The sequence below is a fragment of the Temnothorax americanus genome, unplaced genomic scaffold, assembly GCF_048541705.1.
Source record: "Temnothorax americanus isolate GAGA-0224 unplaced genomic scaffold, ASM4854170v1 Scaffold40, whole genome shotgun sequence".
NCBI classification, from domain to species: domain Eukaryota; kingdom Metazoa; phylum Arthropoda; class Insecta; order Hymenoptera; family Formicidae; genus Temnothorax; species Temnothorax americanus.
This window is the reverse complement of record NW_027509548.1, coordinates 699047-726810: the sequence shown is the minus strand read 5'-3', so window position 1 is coordinate 726810 and position 27764 is coordinate 699047. Positions and strand designations below refer to the sequence as shown.

The 27764-nt window shown below is 34.7% G+C and overlaps 4 protein-coding genes and 1 long non-coding RNA gene across 7 annotated transcripts; 3 read left to right on the top strand and 2 right to left on the bottom strand.

Moving 5' to 3' along the window:
• Positions 1 to 38: 38 nt before the first annotated feature.
• LOC143902816 (uncharacterized) lies at positions 39 to 2973 on the bottom strand. Of its 2 annotated transcripts, none has more exons than XR_013258493.1 (12): positions 2708 to 2973; positions 2498 to 2627; positions 2288 to 2417; positions 2078 to 2207; positions 1868 to 1997; positions 1658 to 1787; positions 1448 to 1577; positions 1238 to 1367; positions 1028 to 1157; positions 830 to 947; positions 608 to 737; positions 39 to 527 (listed from the first exon to the last, which is right to left on the bottom strand). It is a non-coding gene; the product is annotated as an uncharacterized LOC143902816 (long non-coding RNA). The 2 variants fall into 2 exon arrangements; XR_013258492.1 differs by having other exon boundaries at positions 40 to 527; positions 818 to 947.
• Positions 2974 to 4237: 1264 nt separating this feature from the next.
• LOC143902812 (TNF receptor-associated factor 6) lies at positions 4238 to 6057 on the top strand. The gene is made up of 6 exons (XM_077415993.1): positions 4238 to 4326; positions 4479 to 4538; positions 4761 to 4891; positions 4968 to 5173; positions 5247 to 5364; positions 5448 to 6057. The coding sequence occupies exons 2-6, from the start codon at positions 4482 to 4484 to the stop codon at positions 6007 to 6009; spliced, it is 1074 nt and encodes a 357-aa protein (XP_077272119.1). The 5' UTR covers positions 4238 to 4326; positions 4479 to 4481; the 3' UTR covers positions 6010 to 6057.
• A 327-nt stretch (positions 6058 to 6384) lies between these two features.
• Positions 6385 to 12381, top strand: LOC143902814 (polyprenal reductase). The gene is made up of 6 exons (XM_077415996.1): positions 6385 to 8396; positions 10785 to 11162; positions 11325 to 11473; positions 11576 to 11764; positions 11856 to 12151; positions 12241 to 12381. Exons 2-6 carry the CDS (start codon positions 10981 to 10983, stop codon positions 12331 to 12333), a joined length of 909 nt encoding a protein of 302 aa, XP_077272122.1. The 5' UTR covers positions 6385 to 8396; positions 10785 to 10980; the 3' UTR covers positions 12334 to 12381.
• Positions 12382 to 12480: 99 nt separating this feature from the next.
• Ostgamma (oligosaccharide transferase gamma subunit) lies at positions 12481 to 15347 on the bottom strand. 2 transcript variants are annotated; one of them, XM_077415994.1, is made up of 8 exons: positions 14888 to 15340; positions 14609 to 14787; positions 14419 to 14536; positions 14210 to 14350; positions 13942 to 14082; positions 13724 to 13874; positions 12879 to 13044; positions 12481 to 12703 (listed from the first exon to the last, which is right to left on the bottom strand). In XM_077415994.1, exons 1-8 carry the CDS (start codon positions 14963 to 14965, stop codon positions 12688 to 12690), a joined length of 990 nt encoding a protein of 329 aa, XP_077272120.1. In that variant the 5' UTR covers positions 14966 to 15340; the 3' UTR covers positions 12481 to 12687. The 2 variants fall into 2 exon arrangements, with proteins under 2 accessions (XP_077272120.1, XP_077272121.1); XM_077415995.1 differs by lacking the exon at positions 12481 to 12703 and having other exon boundaries at positions 12886 to 13065; positions 14888 to 15347.
• Positions 15348 to 15625: 278 nt separating this feature from the next.
• Positions 15626 to 25952, top strand: LOC143902808 (uncharacterized). Its single transcript, XM_077415977.1, has 15 exons — positions 15626 to 16195; positions 19818 to 19987; positions 20292 to 20576; positions 20666 to 20890; positions 20978 to 21454; positions 22196 to 22378; positions 22512 to 22712; positions 23056 to 23250; positions 23326 to 23459; positions 23551 to 23923; positions 24037 to 24258; positions 24353 to 24421; positions 24506 to 24612; positions 24683 to 24836; positions 25327 to 25952. The coding sequence occupies exons 1-15, from the start codon at positions 16150 to 16152 to the stop codon at positions 25498 to 25500; spliced, it is 3015 nt and encodes a 1004-aa protein (XP_077272103.1). The 5' UTR covers positions 15626 to 16149; the 3' UTR covers positions 25501 to 25952.
• The last annotated feature ends 1812 nt before the right edge of the window (positions 25953 to 27764 follow it).

Below are 27764 nucleotides of genomic sequence, written 5' to 3'. Positions count from 1 at the left end.
TTGTTACTATCTACATATTGTTATTCTAGACTATACTGGCTTCTTTGTTAATTAAACGCCATATCAGGTAAGCATTAATTATAACACAATTTTGAATAAATATATTTAATACAACTCAATTTGTGCGCAGGCATAGAAAATAAGAGAAAATAATGACATTAAAAGTAATGTGATGCTAATATAAAAATCTAGAACAAAGTAGAAAATGAATTACAGTAGAAGATAAAAATATATTTTGAAATAACGTTGTTGAAAAAAAGGCTAACATAATACTAAGATAATATATTATTATAAATTTAATTAATAATTAATTGTGAAAACAAGTTTTAGACACGAGAGTATAAATGATTATACTCCTCGAATGGGGGAAGAGGGCAAAGCTCAAAGATCACCGGCGTATTTGACTCGGAGTAGGGATCTTGATCTCGACACTGCCGTACACCGATGTCACGCAAAAGTCACAAAAATTCTTCGGCCAACGCAAGCGAGGTGATCCTCTTCGAGGAGAAAACGAGGGCGATCTGGATCTGAAACGTAAATCGACATGGTGACACTGTTCTCGGAGTAACGTAGGTGATTTGGATCTAGATTAAGCGGCGGCGAATACCTTGGCGATAACCTTGGCGATCTTGATCTCGACACTGCCGTACACCGATGTCACGCAAAAGTCACAACAATTCTTCGGCGAACGCAAGCGAGGTGATCCTCTTCGAGGAGACAAGAAGGGCGATCTGGATCTGAAACGTAAATCGACATGGTGACACTGTTCTCGGAGTAACGTAGGTGATTTGGATCTAGATTAAGCGGCGGCGAATACCTTGGCGATAACCTTGGCGATCTTGATCTCGACACTGCCGTACACCGATGTCACGCAAAAGTCACAACAATTCTTCGGCGAATGCAAGCGAGGTGATCCTCTTCGAGGAGACAAGAAGGGCGATCTGGATCTGAAACGTAAATCGACATGGTGACACTGTTCTCGGAGTAACGTAGGTGATTTGGATCTAGATTAAGCGGCGGCGAATACCTTGGCGATAACCTTGGCGATCTTGATCTCGACACTGCCGTACACCGATGTCACGCAAAAGTCACAACAATTCTTCGGCGAACGCAAGCGAGGTGATCCTCTTCGAGGAGACAAGAAGGGCGATCTGGATCTGAAACGTAAATCGACATGGTGACACTGTTCTCGGAGTAACGTAGGTGATTTGGATCTAGATTAAGCGGCGGCGAATACCTTGGCGATAACCTTGGCGATCTTGATCTCGACACTGCCGTACACCGATGTCACGCAAAAGTCACAACAATTCTTCGGCGAACGCAAGCGAGGTGATCCTCTTCGAGGAGACAAGAAGGGCGATCTGGATCTGAAACGTAAATCGACATGGTGACACTGTTCTCGGAGTAACGTAGGTGATTTGGATCTAGATTAAGCGGCGGCGAATACCTTGGCGATAACCTTGGCGATCTTGATCTCGACACTGCCGTACACCGATGTCACGCAAAAGTCACAACAATTCTTCGGCGAACGCAAGCGAGGTGATCCTCTTCGAGGAGACAAGAAGGGCGATCTGGATCTGAAACGTAAATCGACATGGTGACACTGTTCTCGGAGTAACGTAGGTGATTTGGATCTAGATTAAGCGGCGGCGAATACCTTGGCGATAACCTTGGCGATCTTGATCTCGACACTGCCGTACACCGATGTCACGCAAAAGTCACAACAATTCTTCGGCGAACGCAAGCGAGGTGATCCTCTTCGAGGAGACAAGAAGGGCGATCTGGATCTGAAACGTAAATCGACATGGTGACACTGTTCTCGGAGTAACGTAGGTGATTTGGATCTAGATTAAGCGGCGGCGAATACCTTGGCGATAACCTTGGCGATCTTGATCTCGACACTGCCGTACACCGATGTCACGCAAAAGTCACAACAATTCTTCGGCGAACGCAAGCGAGGTGATCCTCTTCGAGGAGACAAGAAGGGCGATCTGGATCTGAAACGTAAATCGACATGGTGACACTGTTCTCGGAGTAACGTAGGTGATTTGGATCTAGATTAAGCGGCGGCGAATACCTTGGCGATAACCTTGGCGATCTTGATCTCGACACTGCCGTACACCGATGTCACGCAAAAGTCACAACAATTCTTCGGCGAACGCAAGCGAGGTGATCCTCTTCGAGGAGACAAGAAGGGCGATCTGGATCTGAAACGTAAATCGACATGGTGACACTGTTCTCGGAGTAACGTAGGTGATTTGGATCTAGATTAAGCGGCGGCGAATACCTTGGCGATAACCTTGGCGATCTTGATCTCGACACTGCCGTACACCGATGTCACGCAAAAGTCACAACAATTCTTCGGCGAACGCAAGCGAGGTGATCCTCTTCGAGGAGACAAGAAGGGCGATCTGGATCTGAAACGTAAATCGACATGGTGACACTGTTCTCGGAGTAACGTAGGTGATTTGGATCTAGATTAAGCGGCGGCGAATACCTTGGCGATAACCTTGGCGATCTTGATCTCGACACTGCCGTACACCGATGTCACGCAAAAGTCACAACAATTCTTCGGCGAACGCAAGCGAGGTGATCCTCTTCGAGGAGAAAACGAGGGCGATCTGGATCTGAAACGTAAATCGACATGGTGACACTGTTCTCGGAGTAACGTAGGTGATTTGGATCTAGATTAAGCGGTGGCGAATACCTTGGCGATCTCGATCTCAACATAGATTTTTTGCCGTACAACTGGCTTCACTTTGGAGGTTATGACGTTTGCCCTTTTAGGTGCATGCGTCACAAGCGTGTTTGTGTGCGTGTGTTCAGTACGCGTCGCCAAACGGTCCTACTGTCCCATGGAGCGGATAAAGCGGAAGCGTAACCAGCGGATCGTCAATCACGGATCCGTTTCAACGGAATCTTTGAAAGGGCTCTATCGGAAAGATTCTGTGATTGGCGATCCGCTGGTCCGCTTACGCTTAATCTGCTGAAATCCGCTCCATGGGACATTTAGGAGCAAATTTCGGCGTACCAAAATCGGCGGATCGTTTGTGATTGGCCGCAGACTTCGATACGCCCGATACGCGCGTATCGCAATACGCGCCATGGGACGGCACCCTAAGAGTATAGGCCTGGACACACGAATCGACGGAAGACGTAAGACGTAAATCGTAAGGAAATTCACTAATCAGAGTCGACTATTCCCCTCTTTAAAAGGTCTTTTTCCCTTTTGAATAGTCGACTCTGATTGGTGGATTTCCTGACAATTTACATCTTACGTCTTCCGTCGATTCGTGTGTGAAGGCCTTAAGGCCCGGACACATAGAAAAACTTAAGCAGTAAAACTCAAGCAGTAAGCAAATCAGCCAATCACAGTCAAGAACTTAAGGCACGGCCCTAAGCGGTAGCGAATTCATACCGTTGATTTCTTACTGCTTAAGTTTAACTGCTTAAGTTTTTCTATGTGCCAAGGCCCTTATGCAGTAAGACGTAAGCAGTAAGCTATTGACCAACCACAGTCAATTATTCTTGAATTGTAAAAATCTCATTAGTCAATAACTTACTGCTTACGTCTTAAGCGGGGAGCACACACTTCTGCACAACGCATAATGCGTAAGCATAAGACAACTAATTGGTCTATTTTCTTATGCACATGTGTATGGACCAATCAATTTTCTTATGCTTACTCATTATGCGTTGTACAGAAGTGTGTGTCCGGGCCCTTAACGAACGTTGTGTGTCTTGCAGAGTCGTACGTGTTCCTACTGTTACGTTCTACGGAAAGTGTGTGTGACCAGCTTTACGCCACACGAAGTACAATCGACTGTGATTGGTCAATTTCTTAAAGGCCATTGCACGTAACAAAGATTTAGTTTTAATCATAAGGCCGTAAGAAAATAGGCCAATCACACTCGATTATTCTTCAAGCGCGAGAAGAATAATTGCCCGTGATTGGTCTATTTTCTTACAGCCTTACGATTACAACTAAAACATTGTTAGGTGCAATGGCCTTAACTCACGCAATTGTAGAATAGCCTTAAGGCTAGTTTCACATGAGGTGTAAGATGCGTATGCGTAACTTGCGTCAGCCAATCAAATCGTCTCAGGATTTAATCGTATCATACGCGTATAGTAGCTGAGATGATTTGATTGGCTCACGCAAGTTACGCATACGCATCTTACGCCCCATGTGAAACCAGCCTTAAGAGCATTTCTACATCCATGATTTATTATATAGATTTATACCATGCGGCGTCCGGCGTCCATGCCTAAAGCCTGAAAGTCTGATTCCAGCTAAAAATTTTCAGAGAAATACTAGAATTTACAGTAAGTTGTTAGTGAAGTTTATATACAGGTTTCCATAATTTATATATACAATAAATAACACAAAATAATCTGTTGCATCGCATTTAGACGTAATAATGAGTAAATATTAATTATTCAATAGACATTTGTAATGAAAAATAATCTTATTGTAGATTATGGAAACATCCCAGAGATCAGCAGAACCTTCTAAAATTGCCGAGGAAAGTGAAAACGTATGTATCTACAATTTTGTAAGATAAGAAATTATTATGTCATTTATACCTGTTCATTGTCTGTACATTTATTTGACAAGTGAGAAAATAATTACTTATCTGTTGTCAAACATAACAAAACAAATAACTAACTGTCACAATCTTGTGTTGATATCCGCTTTAACTTTTATACTAATGTGTACCATCCATTTGTAAATCTATTTACAATTTCGTTGCACACAGTGTGACGAGAGCATCAAGGGCTATGTAGAGCCTAGATTCGAGTGTCCTATTTGTCTAACATGGCTGCGTGATCCAGTTTTAACATCCTGCGGCCATAAGTTTTGTTCTCAGTGTATTTACACTTGGCTTAAGTAAGTTATATCTCATTTAAGTAATCAAGATTTTTCATAGTTGTGTATAAGTTAACTGGTTAGTGTGAATTATCAGGAAAGAAGGTGCTTGCTGTCCAGTTGATAGTCAACCTTTGAAGTCTGAAAATCTTTTCCCAGATCTTTACACTACTAGAGAGATATCTCAGAAACGTACAAGCTGTATTTATCAACAATTTGGTTGTCAAGTAAAATTATCTCCTGTGGATATGGAAACACATATTACTCAATGTACCTATAAACAAGATCTTTCAGAGCCTCAAGGTATACTTTATATAATCAAAAATATAATTTGGTTCTAATTTTTTTTCAATATATTCATATAATTGTCTGACAGTACAAAATAGCACTAATGCAATGTCTGTGGAGTCAAAGTTATGGGATCCACCTCTAAAAAATGGGATACAAGTTGGAGATAAGGAAGAACCTTCTCCCGATTGGCAACAATTACTCAAGTAATTTAAGTATGATTTTATAGATCCTACTATGTTTATGTTTACTGAAATACACATGTAGACGTTATAAACTTTCTTTCTAGAAATCTATATGAAAGGATAGTAGTTTTGGAACAGGAAAATCGGGAGCTCTCTATAACAGTGTCTAATCAGAAAAATCAGCTCGCAGCTATGTGCCTACGAAATTGTAATGGAGTTTACATATGGAGATTGAAATCCTTCCAAGAAAAACTCGAAGCTATGACCAACGACCCTCTAAAAATGTTTTATAGTCCAGGTTTTTATACAAGTCCTAATGGATATAAGATCTGTGCTAGGATTAATATATCATCGAAGGACCCCGATTATCTGTCCTTTGTTTTACATATTATGAAATCAGAAAATGATGATGCTTTGGACTGGCCATTTAATGGTACAATGTTCTTTGCATTAGTACATCCACAAGATTCGGAGAAAAATATATGTGAAATAACGTCGTCAAAACCAGATCTTGAAGCATTCCGAAAACCCACGTGCGAATTGAATAAACGTAGCTTTGGCTATACAGAATTTATACGCTTACGCGATGTAATCGATTTTCTGCAGAATGATACTTTAATTTTTAGAGTAGAAGTTCACCCAATATGTTTAAGATACATAGTGTAAATAATCTATTTATGTACTTTGTTTAAATATATTGTTACAACATTTTAATATTTTTATAGCAATTATATATAAATATAACACCAAATGTAGTAGCTTATGAACGAAAACGGCATGACATTATATATGCAAAACACGTAGTAATTTTTGCATCAAGCTTTATAAGTGTATTATTTGCTAAACTTGAAGAAACCAAAAAATTAATAAAATAGAAGTTTATAAAATATTTTAACATCGTATCTAATGTTTGTAAAAAAGTTAATTTTGTGTTAACTTTTTGATAGAACTTTTGTTGGAATCCTTAAAATTTGAAGCAAATTTTGTTATTCAAACCGAATAAGTAACATTTGCTTTGCCAGTGAGAATAATAAATACAATTAAGCATTGTTATTGACTGTAACTGGCAATGATTATAATCGTAGCAGCGATTATACTCGTCGTGACGAATCGTCACCCCATTTCGACCAACGATTCTTGGTCATTTTTAAATTGATGTAATTTGAGATGCTTATAATATAAGCGTCTTGATTAAATAATAAAATTTATTGCGAAAAATATTACCTCAGCCAGGGTTCGAACCTGGAACCTCCCTCATTCCGTGCGGCATTCCGTAAGTCAATAACAATGCTTAATTGTATTTATTATTCTCACTGGCGAAGCAAATGTTACTTATTCGGTTTGAATTTACACCGTTGACTGAAAAATCGGTGTTCCATCTTACATTGTTATTGCGATGAATATTGCCACATGCCTCGGTGGTCGAATTGGTACGACGCCCGCACTGAATGAGGGAGGTTGCAATAAATTTTATTATATAATCAAGACGCTTATATTATAAGCATCTAAAATTACATCAATTTAAAAATGACCAAGAATCGTTGGTCGAAATGGGGTGACGATTCGTCACGACGAGTATAATCGCTGCTACGATTATAATCATTGCCAGTTACAGTCAATAACAATGCTTAATTAAATTTTGTTATTATTAGTAAGTTAGAAATACACTTGATTTTTTATTATCAATTATATTTCTTCATTAATAAATTATTTTTGATTATATTTCACCTTATACACATATATAATTTATGTTTTATACGTATATAATTTTTTTTATATATAAAATATATACATGTAAAATATTGTATATTGTTTTATTTTATATACGTAAATAAGTAATTCATCTGATTTAAACTCAACGGTGAATTTTGAAGACCTATAAACATAAATTTGAAAAAGTATCTAAACAGAACTTTACTGTGGGAGCTTTTCAGCAAGCGACCCAAGACACAAGTCGACACAAGTGTCATTTTGTTTTTGTTACTCAATGCCAAAGAAGAAAGATAGAACGACGTTTCTATCGCTTGTATCGTCGACTTGTATTGCTTGCTATAGGAAGCTCCCATTGTAATTAAAATTTTTAATCTTTCATTGTAACAGATATGTGAATGCTGTAAGTCTGCTGTAAGAAGTTGAAGAAATTTTATATATAAAATTTTCACAGTAGCTTCTTACAGCAAACTGCTGCAATAGTACAGTAAGTAGTACTCGTTCAATCACAGATATTATGCACTTCTGTGCATAATTTGGACTGTTTTCTTGCGCACTTCTTCGGGACAAATCTGAGCTATCAGATTGTGTTACCAGGGAAGTGTCAACATTTGTAAGACTTGAGACACAAAGGCAGTATTGTGCATTGCTAAAAACAAAGATTTAAAGTATAAAACAGTTGTCTTAAATGTAAAAATGTATACAATAGAAATATACAATATACATTACAAACTTAGTAAAAATTTAACTACTCATACTACGCGTTAAATCTAAAAAATATAAGTTTCTTATAATAAAGTCCATTCCGTTTCATGCATGATGCGCATAATGCATTATTTATCCTTCTTAAATGTAAAAATGTATACAATAGAAATATACAATATACATTACAAACTTAGTAAAAATTTAACTACTCATACTACGCGTTAAACCTAAAAAATATAAGTTTCTTATAATAAAGTCCATTCCGTTTCATGCATGATGCGCATAATACATAATTTATCCTTGTTTAATATTCAGAAAACAAGAAGGATAAATAATGCATTATGCGCATCATGCATGAAACGGAATGCATTCATAGGCCGGTATTCATAGTCGATTCTTATATTTAAGACCATCTTAAGATGTCATGAACCAATCACAGATCCGTTTGAAATATGAATCGACTGTGAATACCGGCCATAGTTAAATTTGCTGATCTTTGGTCGATGGAGCGGGGCCTAAATATCGAAGATGTTGGATACACGTCCCTCTCTGTCTGTTGTATATAACTACCAGTCTGAACTTGCCGCTAGCACTAGCCCACACACACCAGTCCATTGTTATGTATTATATAGTCAAAGGTATGTATGTACTTATACTGCCTTTATACTGTACCTTTTTCATTATGATATTCACATACTTATATTATACAATTTTAATAAATATACTTACTGTTATTACGAGTAATAAATGTAAAACTTAATTTATATAATTTGGCAAAACACAAAACGAAGGAGGACGTGGCATGCTGACTTTTCGATAAGACGGCAGCGCGTAATGACTTTATTATTCATTTTATATACTTATATCTTTTTTTAAAACAGTCGCTTGTGCTAAAATAGTCAAAACTTGCTACAGCAAACACATAGATGAAAAGTGTTTCTTTATATTTATTTCGATCAAGTATATTCTCAAATTTTACGTCCTATTTATCAATATATAATTATTATCCCACAGATTTGATTACGAAAATATTACTGATAATCGTATCGATAACCGTTCGTTGCCAGCAGAAACTTATACTTGTGCGTTTCATATACATATATTTACACTATACATATTATACAGGGTGTCCCAAAACTCACGGATACGGAGTACAGGACGCGATTCTTTATGCTAAAAAAAAACAACTTTTTTCTTTAGCAAAATTGCGTCTGACAAGTAGTTTTTGTAGCAAAATAGGTTAAAGTTAACGAATGAGCGCTCTTATTGTTTATGGCTGCGTTTCGATATTCACTGCCACTTGCCAGTACTGAAAATCTATAGTTTACGTCACGTATACTATAGATTTTCAGTACGGGCAGTGAATTAAGTGAATATCGAAACTCATACTACGTTTACGCGAGCGTTACTTCTGTAGTAACTTACGATATATCACTCGTTTACGCGGAGTAAATTATCGTAAAGTTACTACAAAATCAAGAGACACGGTAGTGTCTCGCGCCAAGTAAGACACGCGGAGCGAGACCGATCCCGTTTACGCGAAGGAAAATCCCGTTTACGCGAAGGAATTATCGTAAGTTACTACAGAAGTAACGCTCGTGTAAACGTAGGCTGCGTTCGGGGAGCGCGCTATTAGCGCTATTGCATCATTTTATCTTTATCGCTCATCGCTCATCAAGTGCAGAACAAGGATAGAATAAGCAAATAGCGCTAATAGTGCGCTCCCCGAACGCAGTCGTAGTATCAAGCTATATGTAGCGCTCAGGGGCGGCGCACGCTCCTCAGTTGCTCGTACCTAGTCCTTGACCTTTTTCTGTATTGTATTGGTTAAAATATAATAAAAGTTAACAAAACCAAAAAAATAAAATTAATTTGTCAGAAAAACAAAAACTTGTCAGACGCATGAATTTTGCTAAAGGAAAAAGTTGTTTCTTTTACCATAAAGAATTACGTCCAGTATTCCGTATCCCGTATCCGAACATTTTGGAACGTCCTATATACTAGAATAATGAAAGGAATCGATTGTTGTAAAAAAACCAAAATTAAAAAAAAATTGATTGGATTCTGTGAATGACGTATTCAATTTTACAAAATTACAAATGTAAAAATTAATATTACTTCGATTCCTTTCATCATTATATACGTATAAAAGTATCAAGATAAAGTCATCGGAAAGTGAATATCTTTACAAGATATTTCATTATATATATATATATATATATATATATATATATATATATATATATATGTATATGTATATAATTTTGTGTGTGTGTGTGTGTGTGTGTGTGTGCGCGCGCGCGCGCGTGCGTGCGTGCGTGCGTGCGTGCGTGTGTGTATAGGGTGTGCCATTTTGCAGATAAATATCTCGAAAAATATGGAAGATATGGAAAAACGTTTTAACAAAAGTTGTAGGATATCAAGGGCAAGACAAATAAGTAATGGTAAAACCAATTTTCGAAAAAAATCGATTTTGTCAGGTCACATAAAAAAGGAGATCCCCATTTTTTAAATAGAATTGTATGATTTTTTTTACATAATAGACTGATACATAAAAGATTTTTTTAATTATTCTACATATAATATAAAAAAATGAATATAGTTTACGAGATGTTTTATATTTTATTTTGGCACATTTTGACATGAAATATAAAATATCTCGTAAACTATTCATTTTTTGATAACTGTATACCTTTAATACTTCTATATACAGAATAATAAGAATAATATTATGAATTAATTGGTGTAAAAAAAACACATTGTTACTTTGCAAAAAAGACATGTATAGTTGCATATTGGAAATTGCATAATTTTTTTGCAAAGCAACAATGTGTTTTTTTTTTGCACTTTTTAATTTATCTTAGGCTGCGGTCCACTTGACGCTACAAATGCTTTGGAGCGTTCTTCTTCTCCTTTTTTCTTCATTGAAAGAAAAGAGAAAAGGAATGCTTCGAAGCATTTGTAGCGTCAAGTGGACCGCAGCTTTAATTATTATTCTGTACATAAACATATTTTCATTGTTGCAGTGACCTGAATTGTGGAACACTAAAAGTGGAACACTGAGTCTAGCTATAAAGTGTATGAAAGGCTTTCTAAAGAGAAACATCACAGAGATTCTCTTTCTGAGCACAAGCAGCACAATTCGAGTAGACTCGTCATACATACAGTCATTCCGCATACGTGCTACGTGCAGTCTCTTAACATTGAAGCATAAACGAAGAAATGGATATAAATATTATACGCACCATTTTCATTTTTAAATCAGTAAACGCCATATTAATGGGATTATCAGGCAATTTCCTGGAACCTTATTTACCTGTATTGGTAAAACGTGCCTACCTCTATGGCAAATTTAGTGTAAGGACGCCTCACATAATAGCAACAAAGCTCGAAGTGCCAAAAAGGTAAATTAAAAAGTAACATGTATATCTTTTCACAAACATTAGATAATTGACTGTAATTTAATAATAATTTATATTGTTGAAGATATCAAGCTTAAAATATCAAGCTGTGTGTGTATTCTTTCAACTAATAATTCATTTTTAATTACTTAAAAATTTTTTTAGGTGGTTTAGACATTTTTATTTTTTTTGTGCACCACTACTAACTATTACTCTTTGCTTGGTTGTTTACAAATATCTTTATAATGCGAATGTACCTGAAATTGTGTTTACATTGTTAGACACATTATTAGGAACCTCAAGAAAACCATTAAGTATGTCTTTTTTAAAATATTTTTTGAATATATTTACTGAATATATTTATTAATTCTATAATTATTAACATAAAGGTATAGTTAGATAATTATTTTTTTTAGTATCAGCAGAAGATGCAATTCTGGCTTTTGTGATATATAATATACATTGTTGGAAAAGGTTGTACGAGACATGTTATGTTAATGTATTTAGTGATCAGAAAATCCATATATCCATTTATTTTGTCGGATATATACATTACATTGGACTAATACTGTGTATAATAGGCGAATCTGAAGGATTTGTTAAAGGTACATTTTAAATAATTTGCAATTATTAAGTTTATCACTTTCTCTTATATTAATATATACATGAGTGTATCTATGTCATTCTTTTTCGTAGGTTCACATGCGAGTGTGAATCTGCACAAAGTGACAATTGTGAAATTAGTTTGTGCACTTATATGTTTATGGTCGTCATATGTGCAATTAAAAATCAATTTTATTCTGGCAAATTTACGTAAAAATACGCATGGCGATGTTGTATCCCTTGGGTATAAAATACCGTCTGATGGCCTATTTAAGTATATAGCAGGTCCATTGCAATTACAAGAGACACTTATATATTTAATGTTGTCTGTAATCCTTTGGCAAGCCTCTACATATCATTACGTTACTCTTTGGGTTATATTAAATCAGGTAAAAAATAGAAATCAATAAGAAGCATTATATTTTTTTTTAGAAAAAGAGAGAAAGGAAAAGTGACGTATATAAATAATTCTTTTTAGATGGAAAGTGCATATTTGTCTCATCAGTGGTACCGTAAAACATTTAAAAATTATCCAAAAGAGAGAAAGATCATAATTCCTTATATATGGTAAAACTCTCCTATTTAAAAAATTTATATATAATTTATAGAAAACAATATTTAATAATTTTTATATTTATAATATACATATAAAATAATATGCATACTGAATAAACAGGTTTAATAAATCTTTGTCCTTATATATTAGTTTAAATACATATTTCCGTATACTACTTTTGTTTTATTGTATAATAGTATTAAACATGGATTTATTTGTCATACAGTGTAATGAATATGATACAACATTTATAACAATATAACTCTTTACTCTTCATTTGTAAAAAAAATCCTAGTTTTATATCGAACTGCCAAATATTTTTTACTCAAATGAAGAACTCATGAAGATGTTTTTTCTACACCTATTTAATTACTTGAACAGTAAACTGAAACAGACAAAATTATTCTTCCCTGGGATACAAATATAATGACAATTCTTATAAACATTTAAGTATGAAGCATGATGATATTGAAATTGTTTTAATTTTTCAAATATTATCATACTTCAAAATATTAAATTCATTTATAATAATACATGAAAGAGATAAAAGATTTACAAACCTATATGGATAGCCTTGAGCTTTGTTTCTAAATATTGATAGAAGAAGACTAAAGAAAATTGCTACTAATCCCGCACCTATCACAGCTAGTATTTTGCGCTTCTTAATGTCTCCTTTACGAGCTGCAGCTTCAGTCATTAAAATCATTCCTAATACCACTGCTCCATCTTTTTATATGTAATTAAGGTCTATATAGCAAAATGTAAGAAACCTAGTTTATCTGTATCTTTAATAATGGGGCATTCCATGCCAAATCGACCTGTGTTTGACCCTCGACCTTTCGGATTTAGTCAATAATTTTTTATGTTATTATTCCAACTTTCACATGCACTGATTTTTTTTATAAAATAGAATTAGTTATAATTTTTTAAACCGACATATCGATAGCTACAATTTAAAAATTTGAAAAAATTCTCAAAAATCTTGTGTCAAATATCAAAATTTTTAAGCCTTGACACAAAGTGGGCCGGCGTTCGCTTCTAATTTTTTCGAGCTTTGTTCGAGTTTTTTTCAAAAAAAAATATTGAAAAAAATTAGAAGCAGACGTCAGTCCACTGTAAGCTGTTACTTGAACATTTTTATATACAATACAAGATTTTTGAGAATTTTTTCAGATTTTTCCGACGTAATTTTTTTTATTATGGAAAATCGTTTCGAAACTAAATCAATTTTATAAAAAAAAATCTAAAAAAAAATCTGAGTGCATTTTAGAGTTGGAACAATAACATAAAAAATTGCCGACCAAATCAGAGAGGTCGAGGGTCAAACCCAAGTCAATTTGGCATGGAATGGCCTATATATAGACTGTTTTTCATAAAGTAATTTCTGAATATACCAAAAGGATACTCATGACCATAACAATATAGGTTTCCACTATAAACTGTCCTTGAGAAGATCCATGAATATAAGCTACATTGCCATTTGGTGATTTATGAAAAAAAGGTGGTCCTCTGATATGATTCCACATTTGTCCAGAAGTCATATTTATGGCGAAGAACTGGAAACGAGCAAATTAGAAATATTTATTACAATAAAAAAAAGGAATCGAGGAAAAATATACTTACCAAAGCGCAGAATCCCCACAGATTTTTGTTGTAAATGAAGTCTAAGTTGTTACGTCTGAGATACAGGCCACCTCCTACAATAACTATGAGCATGCCTAATCCTACTGTACCAGAATAATTTGGTGGTCTAAATACTCTGATCTGTAATCGACAATAAAATCACAGTATTGCACAAATGTGGTCAAATAACAGACATGTTATTTCACAGATATCAGGGTCACTTTAATATAACAAATGTGACATGAGGCAATGACTGTAACAGCATTACCTGAATATCTGTGCGTTCACCAATCCATTTCGCTATTGCTTCCGCACCAAATCCTACTCGCTGGATATCCATAGTATCGGCAGCTTTTGGTTTACCTTTGGGTGGAAAATGCATATATACTGGCGCAGTATTCAACTTCATCTATGATAAAAAAAGATTTTCGTATTAATTATGTCTTCTCACATCTTCTCCTTGTATTTTCTACTTACCAACCGAAAAACGTCGGATCCTTCGTCAAAATCGATAGAGGCGAAGAACAACTTGTTAGAGTACAACGGGGAATATCGGAAGGAATTAGCCACTATTGTAAATTCGTCGTTGGCATGCCTAAAATTACAATATAATTATTAAACACGTCCATTTCCTCAACGGCGACTTGTTCAAGTATAAACAGCTCACCTGCAAATCTGACATTGCCTTTGAGGCGCCATGGCGGTAAACATAACTATAACAGAATAATTCCTCGGAGGAGCTTTAATGTACTGTTTAAATTTCGAACCATTGAATTTCAGTACCGATTTCTTCATAGCCATCTCAGTCAGTTGCTGTACGCGCTCTGCCAAAGAGGTGCCTTGATTCTACGAGAAAAGAATAACATTTCAGTGAGCCATTCTGGAAGCATATTGAGACTTAGCTGAAGTGGAGTAATAAATACAAAGATATTCGAGGAGCGCTCACGTTTTTCGTTCTGTATTGGCAGACGACATAGTTTAAAACGGAAAGAAGGATCAGTGCGACGTAGAGTTTGTATCTCATCGTGAACCAGAGATTTGATACGTTGCGCGGAGACTCAACGGGACCGGGCACCTTACCGGCGACACATTAGCGGCCACTGGTGATCGTGATGGAGCGAGGGCCACGATAAACACACTAGACGGTGTGGACCCTGTTGGTCTGCCGGGTATGTACACGTGGCACTCGTCGCGCACGTACTCCGCGAATACGCGGGCAAGCTCAATCGAGGTTGGGTGGTTGGGACTCGACGAGACACGAGACACCAACAACGAATCAAACACGAGGAATAAGGAGAGTCAGGAGCTGTCACTGAAATATATGATACTGAAAGTTGGAACTTGGAACTTGGAACCTGGAACGAGCGCTAGGCCTGCCTGTGCGATATGAGAAAGAGCATGTCAAAGTGTCTGGAGCAGCGCGCTCTGTCCTTGTCTTTGGCTTGTTTGGTCTCCTTGATCGGCCTGTGCTTCATCCCCACTCCATCCTCCCTACTCTTGACTACGCTGTAGGCTAGACTAGGAGAAGAGAGGAACTTGGGATTTCTCTCTCATATCACTCGCCTACCGTGGATTTCCACCTCGTTCCAGTGTATATACATAATATTTCAATAGGAGCTGACCGTCTTTTCCTCCTGTCTCCTGCCGCGTTTACAACACGCGTTTTCTTTTCGCTCGCATGATATCGACGCCATCGACGGCCGACCGGGTCGACGCGGAGGGAGCGCATGTATCGAGTGCACAGTGCACATTCTCGTGGCTCCGCGCTCATTGGCGCTTCGGTGGCGAATCGTCGCCGCGCTCGGGGTCAGGTAACCGCCGTTTCAAATTGAAAATATTGAAATAACCGATCCGGCATCCGGCCATCCGGCGAGGAGTCGGGCAGACTGGCAGCAGGCAGAGTCGAGTGAGGGATCGTTGGCTGGAAAGACGTCAAAGACGCAGTGTTTGGCGCGATCGAACGTGGTCCGCGTGGTTTTGTTTTCGCGCGAGCGGGAGGCGCACGTACGCGAACGGAACGACGACAACGGGAACACCTGTGCAACGGTCGTTCGACAGCGGCTCCTGATCGCGCCGATCGCGCATATTCCGCACCGGCGAACATCGCCCGGCGGCGAATCCGTCGGATCTCGTTCGTCGTTCGTTGATTCCTGAGTACGCTGTACGGCAGGCAACTTCTACGTGCGTGAGCGCGCGCGACACGACGAAATGTCTTTCTCCAAGGCGAGGATACAGCGGTTCAACGAACTTGGAAGTGAGTTATTGTTTGTGTAGCGAGCACATATACTTACCTGTTGCACGTCCAACCAATTCTCTGCTTCGTTGCTGATTTGTTTCCGCACCTCGGTGATCTCCTCGTTCGTCTCTAGAGTTTCTACGTGCCTGTTGCCGAGTGGTTTTGATGTATCTCCCGATTTGCGATTGCATCAGTACACACGACACGTCTTTTTTTTCACGTATGCTTTGCACACACTTATCGATTATGTGTGTAACTATAATTGTATATACAGCCTGTGTTGCACTTATTAAGTAGGCCTATTCTTTTTAGCTGAAAATGCTTGCACGGTTCATCTTTCCTCCTTTTCTTTTCACGTTGGAGAGAAAAAAAAGAATGATGAACTGTGCAAGAAGACCCATTGTTGTAGCTTGTGAAATTTTGGAGTGGAGAAAAAGCTTTTGTCATAATGAAATTGAGCCAATACCTGCGTTAATTACATAAATAAGGACAAACTTCCGCAACGAATTTCTGTAAAACAAGATTGAGTCTGATCAAAACTGATCTGAAGATTCAGTGGGATTTGGGATTTGTCCTAATATGTTTATTGTTATTCCGCACAATTGCACGAGTGTGCTGTGTAGCTACGTAATGGCGGGAAAGTCTTAACGCTCCGCATGAAACGTGGAGCTGGTGGAGCGTGGAGCTTTAACCGTCTCTCTCTCGCGCGCGCGCGCGCGCACGCCACACACACAAATATGCGTCACGTATCTCGTATCATATACTTTTTACTGTGCTCTCGATAGTGTGTCAGCTTTTTCATTATAAATAAGCTTGTTCATTGTGTATCTTTTCGTTATAAAATGGTTATTCTACAGGAGTTTATATTACTTTATTATAATTTTTTTATGACACTTTACATATTTATAATTTAAATCGGAAAATGGAAATAAATGATGAATAAAATCAATATAACTGCAAAGTGTTCATTTTTATAAAATATTCGTATCTTGTTTTCTCGTACCTTTTACCGTGCATTTTGTATTTCCGCAAATAAAATATATTTCAAATAATCGCAAGTAATAAATTCTTCCTCGTCGCGTATATAAAACACACGCAACAATAATATTTATACATATAATAAATAATTATTCTATTTAATTTATTTTAATAATGTGTGAGAACAGATTTAAACAATTCCTTTATTATACGTATACGTGATATATATATATATATATATATATATATATATATATATCACGTATACGTATAATAAAGGAATATTATACGTATACGTGATATATATATATATATATATATATATATATATATATATATCACGTATACGTATAATAAAGGAATTGTTTAAATCTGTTCTCACACATTATTAAAATAAATTAAATAGAATAATTATTTTTATATATATATATATATATATATATATATATATAGATGAATAAATAAGTTAAATAAATATATTATTTATTTTATATACATAATTTTAAATGCATTACAAACTTTTATACTTTTTTCAATTTTATTTTACCCAATTAAGATACATTCCTCCGTATTTTACATTTGAAATTAGGAAGATAGGATATTTGCATTTAGTATTTTAGTACTTACGCAAAAACTATATAAGCGTTTGTGTGTAATTATAATTATAATTGTAATTGTAATTATAATTAACCCTCAGCCCCTGCCCTTGTTTTCGACCAACGTAACTCCTGTCTATGGGTCGTTCGTGTTCTGAGCTTATTAAATATAACTTCAAAAATGTTTTAAAAATCTGAAAATTTATAGAATGTATTTGAACCTTGTAGAATGCGAAACAATACTTTAGAACAATAAAAAAATTGTAAATAACTGTTTAAACAAATAAACTCGGGAAAAAATCGCTAAAAAACGTATAAAAAAAATCATTTTTGGTTGAAATTGACGTAAAATAAAAAAAAAATTTTTAAATAGGAGCTGAAGAGTTGTTAAAAAATTACGTCGATCTTATATTATTAAAAAATAGTATTTTTTTACAATTGAAAAATGCGTATTTTCGATGTCGTTAGATTTATGAAAAAAAGGAATGTAAATTATATAATCATGTGATATTTGTTTTAAATTGCGTATTTATAGAAAATATTATAAAAGAACAGTGAAAGTATGATAAAAGTTTGTATTTTTATATTTTATGATTAATAACAATCCCGGCCTACACATAAGCGATGTTCCTCACATATGGTGGAACAGTCTTACAATTAATTGTGTTATATATTTAATTTTAACACTTATCTAACTTCTTTTGATGTTATTTTTCTTAAAAACCCACAAAAACAATTTTTTGCGCGAAAATAACAAGTTTTGAGACCCTGTGCGTTTGGCACACGTAGCCCCTGTGTATGAGTCATTCGTGTCCCTTCGAGATTTGTAATCTCCAGTGTTCGCGGCTGTACTAGCGGAATCTAACGAAGTTTTTCCTTGAAGTAATTTTTCACTTGAAGTTTTTTTTCAGCTACTACAAATGGCGTCACCTCTGTTGAGGTGAGGTTTCAAGATATTACAGGTAATTTTGGCCTGACACAAATGACCATGGATAGGGGCTGATGGTTAATACAATAAATGAAGTGTAAGACCAACAATAAGATACCAGAATTAAAAAAGAAATGTAAAATCCAACCCTATAGAATAGTATTTCGTGTACAACATAAATATTAGGAACGGATATTCGCGTTCCTGTCTTTTATCTCATACTTTTCTCAATTACATATATTTTTATCAGTGACCAGTCACTAAATTACTTTATTACGGATGTTCCTCGAGGTTTTTTGATGTATGATGATTGGCAAAATTATTATTCTTACCACACTTACATTTGCTCCTTGTAGCTCCCTTATTTTATTGTGTACGTAGCTGTTCAAGTAAAAGGTAGGCGTAATATTTTATTCGTTATTCCCTATATCTTATCTTTGCTGCGTCTGCCCTTTAAATTTCTCATATATTGATCCTGCCCCCTCTCCCTCTCACCCCTATAGAAGAAAGAGCGCGGTAGACAATAAAAGACGTTTTATCGCGTATGAACGCGATGGGGAACGTTGCTGGCTACACCTGGTTATTCTACGACCCCATAGAGATGTGTCCCTTGCATTCAGAACAGCTGTCTTTCCCATTTGCGCCTGCTTCTCCCCATGCACGATACCGTTGCTCCAAAAGGAAGTCTCATTTAGTCGCACCGTCTTACCTCTTCTTTGTCGTTGCGACGCAATCCGCGGGTCCCATCGATTTATTGCGCAATATTTAAGAATAGGCTGTATTTAGATCTTCGTACCCTATAATAGAACAAAAGTGAATTAACAAGAATTTGTTTGATCTACTAATCTTCATTAGAAAAATATTAGTACTTCGAGATTTATTTATTTTTCGTTTCAGGATTTATCTATTTTAATTCTTGTCTCATCATTTTTCGATAGATTCATAATTTTTTTGTAATTAGGGATTTGAAAAATTACGATTATAAACGTGGCATATTTCCTTTTATTCACTAAAATGTGATTTGATAGCAAAATTACTTCGATATATTAATAATGATAATTGCGATAGAAAAAAGAACCGCGATCTAGATATTTTGCATGCTATTTTAATTTACTGACGTATGCACGTGATTTCACAGGTGACGCACCTCCACCAGGCGCTTATGATCCGAAATTTGACAGTAAGGTGAAAGGACCCGTTATTGAGAAGTCCGATAGGTTTTTAGATAATAAAAGTACAAGCAGCGCGGAATGCAGTGCCTCTACCGCATCAATAAAAAGCAATGCGACGACTCCCCTTTTCCGAATGGTAAGAATACTAAGAATTGTTGCAAAGTACATTATTTAACAAATAACTACCTTTTTTTAGCATAAGAATGAGAATAATTATTTCCCATAATTTTTTTGGACATTGAATACAAACCTGTTTACCAAATTGCTCTATTACGTCACAATTTTGAGAAATTTGCAGTTAAAGTTGCAAAACTACTGGGAAATGATTTTTCTCATTCTTGTGCATTTTTTGTGTTGAACAGTGTTATTGTTACCGTTAAAAAATATTAATAAAATTGAATATATCATTAAATTATGTAAGATATTATATTTTTACGCAGCCTCAACCACCATTGAAACGATTGGTCACGAAATCGACGGGGTTGACTTATCCCAAATTAAAAACTGCGCAATTAATCAAAGTTCAAAGCATGAAATATGAATCCAATCAGCAACTTGCGGATCTTCAAGTAGAATGTTTGAACAAGGATAAGACTATACAGGAACATGAGAAGCACATCGAGGATATGAAAGATGAGATACAGAAATTGGAAGCCGAATTGGAGGAGCTGCGTAAGAAACAAAATGAAATAGAAACGCAACATATGAAAGATATAGAAACAATGGTTAATATAATATTTCTTAATAGAAATTTTATTTATTATTGGCCAGTGTCATTAATACATTATGTCTTTAAAATATTTTTAATTTGCAGGCTAAGTTGCAACAGGATGTAATAAATAACCATGGTGATAAACATCAGGCAGAATTGCAGGTACTTCGCTCTCAATTATTAGAAATGACCAAGGAAAAAGAGCAAGAGATTTCAACGCGAAAAGTAATAGAAACGGAACTCAGAAGTCGTGCGGCTGAACTATCGAAAAGAATAACAACACTGGAAGCTGAGTTGTCTGCAAAGAAAGAAGAGAACAGAACCAAGGTAAATTAAATTATTTCATCTTAGACGTGTGAAATAAATTGCTGTATTAACAAAGTTACATTCTCTTATGTTTCGTTTGTTTAACAGATTGAAGCTCTTGAAACGCGCATTGGAGAATTGTTAAACAAATTGGAAAAAGCTAAACAGGATCACGATATGGAAATAGGATTATTACAAAAAGAAAAATGTCAACTCGATGTCTGTGTCACGAATTTAACTCAAGAACAATCTGATCTTGAATCTAAATTGGAAATAAGGCAGAACAAAATTGCGGAACTTGAAGCTCAATTATCTGCTTTGCAGTGCGAATTACATGAACTTAAAACGCAATACGGAAAGCTTGCCAACAATTACCTTGATAAATTTTCTGATTTTGCTAACAAACACGAGGAAGAAATTAAACATATAAAAAATGACTTTCAAAAAGAAAAAGCCGAGTTCTTGATGGAAAATGAAATTTATAAGACACGCGCGTCAAAAATGGAAACAAAAGCAAATGAAATGGAAGAAAAAAATTATTTCCTTACGGAAGAATTGAAGAATCTTCAAAGATATCATAAAGATGTGCGTGCCCCATGTCATCCCATATTTTTTATTTTATTTACAATTATGTATATATTTTATGTATATATTTATCATGCATAATTACATGAAAATACAGAAAATAATCATATGTACATACAGATGTATATAGGACATTTAGAGGAAATTATGAAAAGTTATAAAGGATTTTGTATAGAACAACTTTTGTTAAGTAATCCATGTCCAGCCACATTGTCTTTAAAGCATTAAGTATTTTTTGTCTGGTCAGCGCGTTTGCCGAACTTGTGCCTTGATTTGTTATGTGGGAATATTAAATATATGTCAAAAATTTGGCATACACGATCAAGTGGCTCAACATTCGAAATAAAGTTCGTTAAAGAGATTAATGAACGCACACACACATGTGACATAATAATCTACAGTATTTCTTCGAAAAGATGAGTCGATCATTGCATCACAATAATCTTTTGCAGGTTGCCAAATATTTATTGTAATAAAACAAGAAATAAACAAAATTAAAAAACATACGATTTTTTATTCTACTTAATTTTATAAAAATTAAGTAGGCATTTAACAAAGTTGAAAACTGACACCTTTAAGCGCTTTAAGGACACAGGTTACTTAACAGAAATTGTACAATTTAACCAGATTTACTATTTTTTTTTAATTTGTCAATTTTCTAGGAATATGCTTTATGTATGTATGTGTACTAAATGAACGATATCTTAAATAATTTTTTATCTTTTCCTGTTCATGCTTTAGGTGACTCAACGTTTACAAGAAGCTCAAAATGAATTAGAAGTTTCAAATGAGAGGCATACCATTATGATAGAAAAATATAAAAGGGACTTGAATGATATGACAAATATGCACACGAAAAACACATTAAAACTGGAGAAAGTATTAGAAGATGCTGCAGATGAATATTTAAAAGAATTGGAAAATGTACGGTGATACATATATTTTTTTGTTTTAATTATAACAGCCATATTTTTATAATTCATTTTTCTGATAATTATATATATATATATATATATATATATATATATATACATATACATATATAAATTTTATACAGTTTACCAAAGCGAAAGATAAAGAAATAGAAGAATTAAAACAAGCTTGCGCTAAGAAAATTGAAGAGGAAACCGAGCGGATAATGAAGAATGCTCAGAAAATAATCGAAAAAGCGGAGGCTGATAAACAAGATGTAGTAGTAGCATGTCGCACCGAGAGCAAGGAACAGGTGAAAAAAACGATTGTTGAATGTGATGCGAAAGTAAGCAGGTTACATATGCGTAGATTGCCAAACATCACTGACTAATTATTCGTTTTCTGTAAAATTTTGTGTGAACGTACAGACACTACATCTTCCTTGAGTTCCGTAAAGTTCATATGCGAGTATTTTATATAGTAAACGTTTACTATAGAAAATGCGCGCATATGCGCTTTACGGAACCCAGGGCTTATACAGATTGTTATGAAATGTAATTCATTCTGTAGATGTTTCTCTGTCAATGCTGTCTTTTATCTTTCCCTATATATGTTCTTTGTGATGTTTGAGAATTTTTGTTGCAATGGAAAAATGTATCACAGATATTAAAATGGGACCTTTTTCTTAGGTCAGCGCCATGGTCGAAGAAGCGCGAAATACCGTGGAAGAGGAGATGCGACTTGCTAACGACAGATATAAAACATGTTTGCTTCGCATGGAAGTAGAGCGTGCTGCATTAGACGAAAAACTTTCGCAAAGAGATGCTGAAATCACCGAACTTTCCATGACACTCGAGAAACTTAGATCATCCGTGGAAACACAGGTAACTATCGTGATGTTAATGTTAATAACATTATACATAATATAATCTTATCATGTTATAAATTGTGACTTTTAGGAAAGTTTTAGTCAAAGTTTGCAACATGAGCTGGATAAAGCAGAAAGCGAATTGGCGGACAAAAAACAAGAATTGAGAGCTTTAAAAGATCACATTAGAACAGAAGCGGCCGAAATGGTTGCTAGGAAGAGAAGGTTGTTATCAGCAAATTTTATTTCCGTAAAGCTTGAACTTTCACCTACTTTACCTTATTGAGCGACTATTTTAATTATTTTAAATATTTAGATTTGAGCTAATTATGGCTGAAAATCAAGCATCCGTTGCTGCACTTGCTAATCGATTGGCTCAAAGCAACGCTGAAGTGGAAAGATTACAGTATGAAGTCAAATGTAGTGAAAATTGCATACGCGAACACAAGGAACTGCTTAGTGCGATGCGTACCAACTCACAATTGGTGCACGAACAAGTTCACTCTTTCATGAGAGAGTTAGATGCTCACAGAGATCTAGTAGATCAGCATCAGTCTGGTAATTTGTCTCAATTTGATTCGATAAAATCTCTCTTTGAGGCAAAAATCGAAAATCTAAAAGAGAAAGCCGCAAAGGAAATTTCAAGACTTGAGGATGACACTAGACTGAAATCTATATTAAATAATGAGGTAATGTTATGCATGTCATTGCAGTTGTTTTTAGATTACATTTTGTAATTTATGAAAATAAGATTTTTCTAAAAATTGATTGTTTAATTTGGTTTATTGTGTTTCAATCGTAGTTGAAAACACAACTCGATGAAATGTCTAAAAGTATCAGTGAGGCACAAGGTGCAATACTCATATTGGAAGAACAAAATGACGCTAGAGAAATCGACATTTCACGGATGGAGTTAGCAAATAACAAACTTTTGGAGGAATTAAAGAGTCGCGACAAAGCGTTAGAAGAAAGTAAGCGATTACTTCAAGATCAAGCAATGCAGCATAAAATTATTCTAGACGAAGTAAGTTCGAATATAATATTAAAATAAATTGTGAGTGAATTATTGACAAATTTGTGCATAATTATTAATTAACATATATGCGAAACATTTATAGACAACTTGTCGAATAGAAGACCTTTCTGAAAAAGCTAAGCAATGCGAAGAAATAGAAAAAACTGCAAAGGTAATATTTTTTTTATTACTAGAATTTATTATAACGTAAAATTGTAAAGAAATATTATCGAAGAGTAAAAATGTCTTGTTACAGGAAACCGCTTTATTATTAGAGCAAGAACGAATCAAATGGAAATCTTTGGAAAATGAACTTAGGCAGCAGCTCAAAAAGGAAATAACAGAACGTGAAGAAGTTGAACAGTGAGTGTAATATAGTATTAAAATTCTTTTTATTACAAATTTGAAAAATAATGGTTATTTTATTTTGTAGAAAGGCCACCAAATATGCAGCATTGAATGAGGAACTTAAGAAGACTAACGCGGGAATTATTGAACAATACGCTGACGTAATCGGGCATCAGAATCCTAAGCAAAAGATCAAACATGTTATTCGGCTAAAAGACAAGAACCTCGAGTTGGAACAGGTGTGTGGCATCGTCCCGCTTTTTGTAATTTTTGTGATATCCTTTTTGGCTTTTTGCTTTCTTTCTGTACTATATCATTAAACATTTTTAATAGAATTATCATGATATTGTTAAAAGTATACAAAAATATCTGTACATAATTTCTTAATTTGGGCGTTAAGGCCTTTTTTAGGCCTGATAAGTAATGCGATTGTTGTACAATTGTAACAAAATTCTGGTTCATGTATATTCTTATCATGTAAATAATGTTGGCGTTCCGTTTCGGAGAATATGCCAAGGACTTCACAAAAAGGAGACTCAACTGTATATTATTTTTTTAATTGTTTTATTGAATGGATTTTATAGAAATAAATATTTTTATCCTTAAGCAAATCTAAATTGCGTTTTTATTTATCCAATAAAGCTCACGATCAATGTTTTTTATAACTATTAATAAGTATTATGACATATTTTTTTCTTTGTATCTTTGATTGAAAATGATTTTTTTTAGGAATTGCAAACCAAGACCAGATTAGTGGAACAACAACAAAAGACCATAGAAAAGTTAAAAGCAGAAGAGAAGAGATCTCATTGGAAAGGCAAGGAAAATATAGGAATGGTACATTCGACCCCTATTTCGTCTCCGCATAAAACATTGACACCATTAAGAGATCGAAACGATTAATCTCAAGCAATAGTTCAATAGTTTATTTTCTTAAATTATTAATCTAGATTGTGCAGACATTCGAATCGACTCGTGCTCAAATAATTTTCTACAGAACTAGAAAAACGATTGCCGCGATGGTTATTAACTTTACCTGTATTGTTAAAAAAGAGAATAAAACTTAAAGAGAAGAAAAATGTATATTTTTTATAAAAGTTACAAAATTATTATTGTTAATACTGTTAATTTTGCCATTATATATTTCAATCACAAATGAAACAGGTATATTGTCGACAGCACGTTATAAAAAATATTCGTAATGTATTTTACATTTTATGTAATTTGTATATGATACCATGACATATTATATTTTATGCGCGGTTATTGTGTACGAACGGATTATTATTATTATTAGTATGTAAAAATTTGGTACAATATACATACCTTTTTATATTATAGTTTCAATAAATGACCTATCCAAAATTACTCTTGACGTGTGACAATGTATTTTATTTTCAGACTCTAGTATTCTTTTTCATTACAGTTTTCTGAAGAAACGAGTTTCTCCTGTATATTACAAGAGCGAACGTCTTGGATTTAATTATTCAAACAAGATATAAAATTAATTTCTTTTTTAGTAAAGCCCCTTGCACAATGCCAGGCAACAGGCAATAGGAACAGGAAATAAGCAAAAAATCGTTAATTACAACCTAAAAAATTCGAATGCTATGATTGGTTGGCAACAGGCAATAGGCACCTAGAATTTCCAACGTGACGAAAACTCTGTCTATTGCCTGTGTCACTGTTTATTCTGCATTTTATACATGCATGATTTCTGATTTCTATTCCCTGTTCCTATTGCCTGTTGCCTGGCATTGTGCAAGGGGCTTTAAACAATCTAAATACTTTAGCCATCGAACATTGGCCCCCCGAAATAGTATTAGCATCAGGCCCTGAAAAATCACCTGAAAACTATGCGTCTCCTGAATAGACTCCGTAATGGAGTGAAGGTAATGAGAGAAAGATGGAAGAAGTAATAAGAGACAGAAAAATATAGGGAAACAATGTTTTATCTCGAATTTCTATAATATACTAATGTCAAGTAACTAAATATCTAAATTAAATTTATTATTGTTTATACCTGAGTAAAATTGAAGTAGCTCGACAGGTATTACGTGACCTTTATCGAGATACATTTGATGTTTGTATAGACGTATTCTTAATGTTTTTAGCTTGTTATTTAGTTGAATTTCAAGATGCTTGAAGTGCAAGATGTATATGAACAGGGTCCCGTATTATTTCAAGTATTTCTCGTAGTATTTCAAAATGCTTGAAATAATACGAGGCCCTGAACTCTATATACGCTATACACGTTTGAACATGCGATGTATATTTTCAAATTTATGAGTGATATATTTTGTTACTTTATTTACTGTGATACATATATGTAGTATAATCTTTTATACTATATTTTACATCGCAGAGTTTTAACGCCCTCGCTGACTAAGATTCAAAGATTTATGCATTCAAAAAAATGTCGGTAAAGACGTCACTATAGGGTAGGATCCCCTTAAGATATACTTTTCGTAAATTCTTAACAAAAAGTGTATCTTAAGGATGTTCTAGAGGTACCGTCCCAACCAAAAATATGCAGGAAATATTAAAAACACCGATATTAATTCTCCAGAGATCCAAAGACAAAAAAATGTATTCCTATAAATAGTTACAGCACATCTAATAGAGTGTAAAAGATGTAGATTTAAGTGACTGTAAATAACTGTTACTACTATTTTTTTTAAGTCTCGAAAAAAAAACATTGTTGTAAATTGTTTCAAGTTTTATTGCTATATTTTTTTTTGTTGATGATCTACTTGTGTGTAAAATATTATTATATTGGTAGCATTTTTTAATGTTTACACTTTTCTCTGTCCCTTTGTAAAACGGATATACTAAAAAATTGATAACTTTTTATCTAAATTTGTGAATTGATTTAAAATTTGGCCCCGAACTTTGAGAGAGAATATACAGAATATGATATTAAATTTTCATCAACTTCGTAGCATTTTAACTAACTATCCAGAACACTCTTAAGGAAATCTTACAGTGAAATCTTTGTTGACATTTTTTTGAATGCATAAATCTTTGAATTTATTATTATATTTATTTAAAATTTTTTTACAAAATTTTCTTTTACAGATACCTATTCACTACATAGTATCTCCTACAACTCAATGCACAATGGAGAGCAGCGCGTTAGTGTCTCCTTGTTAATGTGCTTTTCACAA